General features: G+C 44.4%; 2 protein-coding genes and 1 pseudogene across 2 annotated transcripts; 1 reads left to right on the top strand and 2 right to left on the bottom strand.

The window, feature by feature from the left end:
• The first annotated feature begins 251 nt into the window (after positions 1 to 251).
• Positions 252 to 893, top strand: H1-2 (H1.2 linker histone, cluster member). Its single transcript, NM_001025216.1, is given in 1 exon segment — positions 252 to 893. A coding segment is annotated over 1 exon segment (642 nt).
• Positions 894 to 6482: 5589 nt separating this feature from the next.
• On the bottom strand, positions 6483 to 7094 carry H3C3P (H3 clustered histone 3, pseudogene). Its single transcript, XM_084967633.1, has one exon. The coding sequence runs from the start codon at positions 7064 to 7066 to the stop codon at positions 6656 to 6658; it is 411 nt and encodes a 136-aa protein (XP_084823759.1). The 5' UTR covers positions 7067 to 7094; the 3' UTR covers positions 6483 to 6655.
• A 731-nt stretch (positions 7095 to 7825) lies between these two features.
• H2AC5P (H2A clustered histone 5, pseudogene) lies at positions 7826 to 8400 on the bottom strand (annotated as a pseudogene).
• Between the last annotated feature and the right edge of the window lie 114 nt (positions 8401 to 8514).

Raw genomic sequence — 8514 nt, 5'->3', positions numbered from 1 at the left:
AGCCTGAGGCTTCTCGGATCCTTTTCCGAGCAAATCCGAGTGATTTGGTGCGAGGTATTTTAATATTTTCCCCTTTTTGTGCAGTGGAACAAACACAACTTGGGCGCACCGCGGCGGCTCAGAGCCTGCCAGCCAGGCGGGCGACCGGAGCACCAATCAGCGCGCGCCTGCGCTCTATATATACGGCGGCCCGACCCAGGCGCGGCTGCATCGGCGCTTTGCCACTTGTACCCGAGTTCTCGATCTTCATCATGTCGGAGACTGCTCCTGCCGCTCCCGCCGCCGCGCCTCCTGCGGAGAAGACCCCGGTCAAGAAGAAGGCCGCCAAGAAGCCTGCTGGGGCGCGCCGTAAGGCGTCTGGACCCCCAGTGTCCGAGCTCATCACCAAGGCTGTCGCTGCCTCCAAGGAGCGCAGCGGCGTGTCCCTGGCTGCGCTCAAGAAGGCGCTGGCGGCTGCTGGCTACGATGTGGAGAAGAATAACAGCCGCATCAAGCTGGGTCTCAAGAGCCTGGTGAGCAAGGGCACCTTGGTACAGACCAAGGGCACTGGGGCTTCTGGCTCCTTTAAGCTCAACAAGAAGGCGGCCACCGGTGAGACCAAGCCCAAGGCCAAGAAGTCGGGCGCGGCCAAGCCCAAGAAAAGTGCTGGGGCAGCCAAGAAGCCCAAGAAGGCCACGGGCTCGGCCACCCCGAAAAAAGCCGCTAAGAAGACCCCGAAGAAGGCGAAGAAGCCGGCCGCAGCTGCTGTGACCAAGAAAGTGGCCAAGAGCCCAAAGAAAGCTAAGGCTGCCAAACCTAAGAAGGCTGCCAAGAGCGCGGCCAAGGCAGTGAAGCCCAAGGCCGCCAAGCCCAAGGTTGCAAAGCCCAAGAAGGCTGCACCCAAAAAGAAGTAGGTTGCTGAACGTCTGCTTCTAAAACCCAAAAAGGCTCTTTTCAGAGCCACCACGGATCTCAAAAAAAGAGCTGTGTACTTTAACTTTGGTCCTACTTGTCTTGTCGCTCTACACTTAACCCCTTCTAATTTTTAATCCTAAGGCGTGTTTGGGCGCGAGCTGTGGCGGACACTACCTTGGAAGGGCGGAGAGGTCGGCGGAGCAGTTCAGTGGGCGGGTAGACAGACCCTCGACCCCTCCCTGTGGGGTAGCAGCACCTTCCTGGGTCTGCCTCCCGGTCAGCAGTTTGCAAGGGCTTTCCGGCGCCTGGCGCACTTGGGACATCCGCCAGCCCCACCCCTCTCCTGTGAACAGCAAAACAACCCCAAATACATTCAGCCAGTTTTCAGGCCGAAGGGATATTCCGATTGGGCTAAAAACCCATTCAAAAGTCCCGCCCAGTTACTGGGTTGGCTCCCTGCTCCAGCCCATGATTTTCACGCTGTGTTTCATTGGATGGTGGCCGGCCTCTATCCATGTTCTATGTTCTCGGATGTTTGTTTTCTTACTGTTGCATAAACCCTTTTACTTGATAGAGCCAAGTGTTGTTTTTCAGTGGTTTTCCATGTATCCGAAAGTCAAGTTGGTGTCTACTGAGGGCGTTGGTAGCGTCCAACCCCGGGAGGAGAGTGCGTGTAGGCGCCCTTGCCCCACCTCCTTCCCCGCGTTGCGTTCTTTTAATTCCTGTTTACTGTGGCAGTAAAGGAACTAGTGAAAAACTGCTACGCCGGCGGCAACTGCTCCTCCGCCCAGGGCAAGGCTAGGCTAGGGATTTTTTTCTGTTCCTCGCATAGTTTAACTTTGGATAAATGTGTGACGGTTTGGAGCACATCAAAAACAACTTTTAGTCGGCCATTTTGTCCTGGCGGGCCGGTCCCAAGTCATTTTAGGTAACTTTAACATCTAAAAATCGGAGATGTTTTAAGTGTATTTTTGTGCAATCCAAATGTTTCTACACGAAAGAGATAAAATATTGGTAAGGTATTGGAAATGGGGGGGAGGCGTGATTTCTCTAATAAAGGGCTTTAGTTTTCATTAACAGTGTTACCTGTGGGATTCTTTCATATGCACGGTGTTTCTGGGTAGAGAAAGTCCAGCGCCCTGCTTTTATTCTGGGGGGGACGCAGGCGGGGGGCGCAAAGAATTTCTCAATTCCATTTCCTGGGACAGGGGCATGCCTGCAGCTCAGTACTTCAACCATTGCCACAAGGCCAAATCTTCTTGTTAATTGCTGGTTGTCGTGGTAGTGGCCCCAGAGTTCATTTCTCATCTTAGACACTATAGGAGAAACCAAGAAATCTAGTGGATAAAAAGAGCAGATTGGATCCAAGTGCAGAGAAAAGCAGCGAGAGACCTGTAGCGAAATGCTGCAATGTCTGGATCTCTGTCCCCTTCTGAGTTCCTGGTGCTTTGAGCCTTCTGACCTCCTGCCACTGGGGCCTCTCCAGTTGGCTCAGGTTGGGTCAAGTTGCAACAACCAGGAGACCGAATAAAGACACTCCAAATACAATATAGTTTGTGCTTATAGCACCATGTACTTACGTATGTGTCCCCTTTCTCCTTCAAATAATTTCAAGTCCACCATTTGCTTGATTTTCACATCAACTAAAAGGTAGGGGAGGAATCACTAAGCAAAGAGAGTTAATTTTCTTCATACCTCTTGTGAATGCCCTCTGGGGTGTAAATTTACTGGGTTTCTATAGAGTCGATCCTAACATTGAATGTTTCCTGCAAGCGTATTTGCATAGGTGAAAATTGTCCTGTCCTTTGAAACAAAACATATGGCTCAAAACCAAATATGAACATTTTTCAGTAAGGATAGAGGAAGGGTTCATTCACAGAGAGCTAAGTTATAGTAAAAGTCTCTAATTTTACCTAGTCTTGAGACACGGTCTTAAACAATGTTTTCTCAGTTTTTTGTGCATGTTCTTTCATTTTGTTCCATTCCCTCAATTGTTCGTATAGTCACTGACTTGGGTCTAATAAGCCATTCATTTGAATACAAAAACTGGCTAGTTTAACAAAAAGATCATTTTCTTGATTTTGTGTAGTTTATAAAACCTGCATCTTATTTTTAATTTAACTTTATGAGCTATTTTATTTATTATTTTATTTGACTGCGCCTGGGGCATATGGAAATTCCTGGGCCAGGGATCAAACTCCTGCCACAACAGTGACCGAAGACACTGCAGTAACAAGGTAGGATCCTTAACCCACTGTGTTAAAAGTGAACTCCAATAAAACATATTTTATTTTGACATTATTAGTATCATTTTCAGCATTCACTTACCATCATAAAATAATGTTGACAACAACAGTAATATATTCAAATAATTGTCCAAACATGGGTAATTAACCAAAAATGGCAGGGAATATTGCATAAACTAAACTGACTGATAATTCAACAATGAAAATTCATGCATGTTCATGAGTGATAGAAATGTAACCCAGACATTAAGGGTTACTTGCAGTGTATTTTATTCTAAACTTTTTTTTTTTTTTTTTTTTTTTCCCCTATACAGTGCTCTCATGGCTGAAAATTTAAACATCTTATTACGTCCCCTAGGCGATGCTCTGGGCATCATTTCTTCTATGCCTGAGGGGAATGTAAAAGGTAACTTTAGTTGAAATCCATGCCAGCGAGGAGAAGGTCCAGTACAACTGGTGATAACATCATTAGAGAATTTCAGAAGGGAGCAGGGATTTAGGGCACAATGGTAACAGCAATAATGTTGAAAGCTATCATTTCTTGAGAATTAATTTACAGCATGCCAAGCACTGTTGCTGACCACTCCAAATTTATTTTCCAACACATTCTTGTCACAGCACTTTGAAATGTTACTGAAGCTTGGTCACATTAAGTTTCTGCTCAGCCAATATATTTATACTTTGTGTAATAGTGCTGTTCCTCAGAAATGGAATAAAAGTCACATATGTAATTAAAATTTTTGGGTTTTGTTGCTGCTGCTTTTGTGTGTGTGTGTGTGTTTAAGGCCACATCTGTAGCATATGGAAGTTCCCAGGCCAGAGGTTGAATCAGAGCTGCAGGTTCTGGCCTATGCCACAGTCACACCACAGTGGTGCCAGATCTGAGCCACGTCTAAGACCTATGCCTCAGCTTGTGGCAATGCCAGACCCTTTACCCACTGGCAAGGCCAGGGATCAAACCCATATCCTCATAGCTATTAGGTTCTTAATCCGTTGAGCCAAAAAGAGAACTCCCTATAATGAAAATTTTTCTAATAGCCGTATTTTTAGAAAGTAAAATCTATTTTAATAATATTTTAACCCCCTATAATCAAATTATTTCAACAAGTAATCTAAGGCAAAAATATTAAGGACTTTTTTATTCTATTTTTCATACTAACTCTGAAATTTAAGCGCATCTCAACTTGGACAGGTCACATTTCAAGTGCTTAACAGCCCCATATTGCTGGTAGCTACTATCTTGGACACTATAGCTCTATAGCAAATACTGTTAGGACGACACAAGAGAATACTTGCTCTGGCGTAGAATCAAGGTGTTTACAAGGCAAGATTTAAACTGACCTGGTTCTGAAGTCTGTAACTAAAGACCATAAAGTGCACATGGTCATCCTACCTACCTCATCTCATACCAGGCCTTTGAACAGAAGAATCTGATCACAGAATTTAGCCTACATCAGGACACTGCAGCCACTTCCCCATTCATCCCAAGGCCATCTGGCTCCAAGACAGAGTTTTATCCGTGAGGAAGAAACTAGATCTGATCATCCATTTTGGGGGAATCTTATTGAATCAAAAAATATCTAGTGTTGATTTGGTATGAGACTCCGTGGCAATGATATTTACTAATAGTATGAATTTGGCCAATTCACTAAAATCTCTTGGGTTAAAGTTCCTCTGCTGTTATAGAGAGAGCGTGAGAGAACTTGCTTTGAGGGTTGTAGCAAAAGTGATATATGTATAATTCAAACAAATCAGTTCATGTTGTCCTCGATCCATGGAAAACTGTCACTATTAGCTATTAGACTGCTCCTTCCAATGAATCGGTGCCTTTTATTTTCTTCCTTCCATAGGGGCCTCTCTAAAGGAAGATTATTTTCAATACAGAATGGGTCAATGTCAATAACACCTGTGAAGTTGTCCCAGCAAACTCATCTGCACACTGGAATTGTTCCTATTGTTCAGAGTTGACTTTATATCCTCCCAGTGAACTTTCTCCTGGTAGCTCTCTTTGAGAATGGTACCTTCATCTAAAGCAACAGGAAAAGCAGTGCTCTGAGTCCGAGAGTCATGCAGGATCAGTGATTCTCAACTCAGAGCACTCTGCTGAGGTACAGTAGAACTTTAAGGGGATAGGGAAGGTCGTGGATATTTTGGAAAAGCATAACCAGTGCTGAGAGGTAGATTTACACTGAAGCTAATGAAACTCTAGTGCCATATCCTGTACTTCCAAGGCCCTGAAAGGGGTCCATGGGAGTAGGTTGATTTGCTCTTATTTATTTATTTATTGTTTTTTAGGGCCACACCCACAGCATATGGAAGTTCTCAGGCTCGGGGTCGAATTGGAGTTGTGGCTGCTGGCTGGCCTACTCCACAGCCACAGCAACTCCAGATCCTAGCAGCATCTGTGATATACACTACAGCGCAAGGCAATGCTGGATCCTTAACCCCCTGAGAGAGGTGAGGGATTAAACCCTCATCCTCAAGTATACTAATTGGGTTCTGAACTCACTGAGCCACAACAGGAATTCCTGTGAAGAATTCTAAATTTTACAAATCACACATGAAAGGAGCATGACAGAATATTTTCTAAATTTGAAAACAATCCTAAAAACATACATTACTAATAAATAGTGCTTTGAAGCTGAAATTTTGTCAAGAAAGTAAAGCAAATTGTGATCACCCTAAAGGGAATACTGAATTCTCATACCACTGTCTATACTGTTTAGAAAATATTACAAAATAATTGTCCTTTAAAGATGGAAACGGAGCATGTAGTCAAAAAATATGGAAAAATAAAGCATTATAGTCTTGTATTTAATAAAATGTGCTATTTTCTGAATTTCATGATGATGGTTTTGTCTGTTTTGTAAAAGTGGAACTTGCTGATTTTATTATAAATTGTCATTATCTAGTTTGCAATTCTGTTTGTAGTTTTGAGTCACCAAGTTGTGTAAGCTTTAGACCTCAAAAAAACCCTTCATTACTGTTACTTCTACTTGTGGAAAATTTAAACACATTTAAATGGGTGTTTTTGGGACATGGGTAATAAAGAGGAGAGCTCTAGAAATGCTGCCTTTCAGTATCTCAAATTCCCTTGACTTAAAGATGCATAGGCACATATTTTTGTTATATAAATTTAGTGGATCTCTGGCGGTGTGCTTTAGTTTTTAGTGCCTGAATCCCATTTGAGGCAAACCAATTGCAAACGTTGTCGTCAGATGTAGATGTTTATGGATACTTAGATGAAATCAAGAGGGCTAAAAATATTGGCAGCACAGCCAAGGGTCTCTACGCAGAGGCAGTGATAAAACACTGCTGACATTACTGAACTTGAGAATTTAAGCAAACTACCACATAGTCCCTTGGGCAACGCAAACCCAAAGATTAGGTTTCTTGTACTAAAACTTCTCGCCATTTAACTCTAAGAATTCAGCTATCTTATTACAGCTGCTTTTAAGTGAGATTGTGGGTGGCTCTGAAAAGAGCCTTTTTTCTACTGTAAAGAAAAAGCTTTTTTATGCTCTTTCCCCACGGATACGGCGGGCAAGCTGGATATCCTTGGGCATGATAGTGACACGCTTGGCGTGGATGGCACACAGGTTGGTGTCCTCGAAGAGCCCCACCAGGTAGGCCTCACACGCCTCCTGCAGCGCCATCACGGCCGAGCTCTGGAAACGCAGGTCGGTCTTGAAGTCCTGCGCGATCTCGCGCACCAGCCGCTGGAAAGGCAGCTTGCGGATCAGCAGCTCCGTGGACTTCTGGTAGCGCCGGATCTCGCGCAGGGCCACTGTACCCGGCCGGTAACGGTGGGGCTTTTTAACACCACCAGTGGCAGGGGCGCTCTTGCGGGCCGCCTTGGTGGCCAGCTGCTTACGCGGCGCCTTGCCGCCGGTGGACTTGCGAGCGGTCTGCTTAGTACGAGCCATCACAAGTGGAGAAACACAAGTTGTGTCTGAAACGCGCCTAGGTTGTTCTCTTTAAATATAGTCAGAAGCATTCTGATTGGTCTTTTTAATTTTTCAAATGTACCGCGCGATAAAACCATTGGCTGAGAGGTGAAGGCGGGACCAGTTAATTATCGGAGAATCTGATTGGATGAATTACGAATTTTCAAATAAATGTTTCATTTCATCCTATTCCAACTACTCCGGGCATAACGAACCATTTCAGGACCGTGTTTACTTTTACCATGTTCAGAAAATGTGAGTGAGACTTGATTCTTCTATTCTTGAAATGCTCGAAGGTCGTGAATCTTGCCGGTCCGCAGGCGAAACTGAGTACAATTGTTGTCAGTCTTTCTCTTAGACAGTTGGGTTAGTTTTTAAATGTCTCAGCCTGGACTGCCCCTTTCCAATTCTGGTTAACTTAACTCCCCTAATCCCGAGATTCTCTTGTGAAACTACACAGAAGCGTTCTTAGGTGTACTATTTTACAAATTACCTTTGATATTGAACTAATGTTTGCTTACATTGTTGTAATAATTTCGCTTAAATTCAAAATTTTGAAAAAGCGAGTTTATTGGCCAAAGGCAAATTTCCTTACTTCTCGCTACTTCAAGGCAGCGTGATTCTCTTTCCTTTTTGTAGTTTTGTGGGTTACAGAATTTCCACCTGGTATACACTAAAATACTTGTTGTGAGACATCCTGCTTCCCTGGAACTGTTCTAACCTCACTGTGTTACAAGACAGACAACCACTAACACAGCATAACCTGGCTACCGGCTTTTTTGTGTGTGAAAACGTGGATGGCTCTGAAAAGAGCCTTTAGATTACTTGTAAAAAGGCTACGTGTTTTGTCTTGACTTTACTTGCCCTTGGCCTTGTGGTGGCTCTCAATCTTCTTCGGTAGCAGCACTGCCTGGATGTGGGACAGACAGGACGCCAGCCTGAGCGATGGTGACTTTCCTCAAAAGCTTGTTGAGCTCCTCGTCGTTGCGGATGGCAAGATGCAAATGGCGAGGTTTAATACGCGTTTTCTTGTTTGTTTTCGCGGGGAGCGTGACCTGCCAGCTCCAGGATCTCGGCAGTCAGGTGCTCAGTAGCGTCGCTAAGTACACGGGGGTACCCGCGCCAACCCACTTGGAATAATTGTACTTGCGGAGCAGGCGATGCACTCCTCCCACCGGGAACTGCAAACCAGCTCGAGAAGACAGAGTTTTGGCCTTAGCTGGAACCTTGCTTGCTTGTTTACCGCGTCCAGACATAATAAAACCGTGAAATTAAAAAGAAAACACTGTGCTTGTAACGAGAAAACACCCTTCTAGGAAGAAAACTTTTTAAGGTCAGAGATGCGCCAGTAAGCTATCCGATTGGTTGAAATAGGTGCCTTCTTTAATCCAATAGAAAACGAGAGTGTATATCCCTTATTTGCATAA

This window comes from Sus scrofa, chromosome 7, assembly GCF_054392235.1.
Source record: "Sus scrofa isolate SSC_HxYL_T2T_F1_AM1 chromosome 7, Sscrofa_HxYL_maternal_Yorkshire_Landrace_v2.0, whole genome shotgun sequence".
Lineage (NCBI taxonomy): Eukaryota > Metazoa > Chordata > Mammalia > Artiodactyla > Suidae > Sus > Sus scrofa.
Note: the sequence above shows the minus strand (reverse complement) of the source record. Positions and strands in the feature narration are given on the sequence as shown.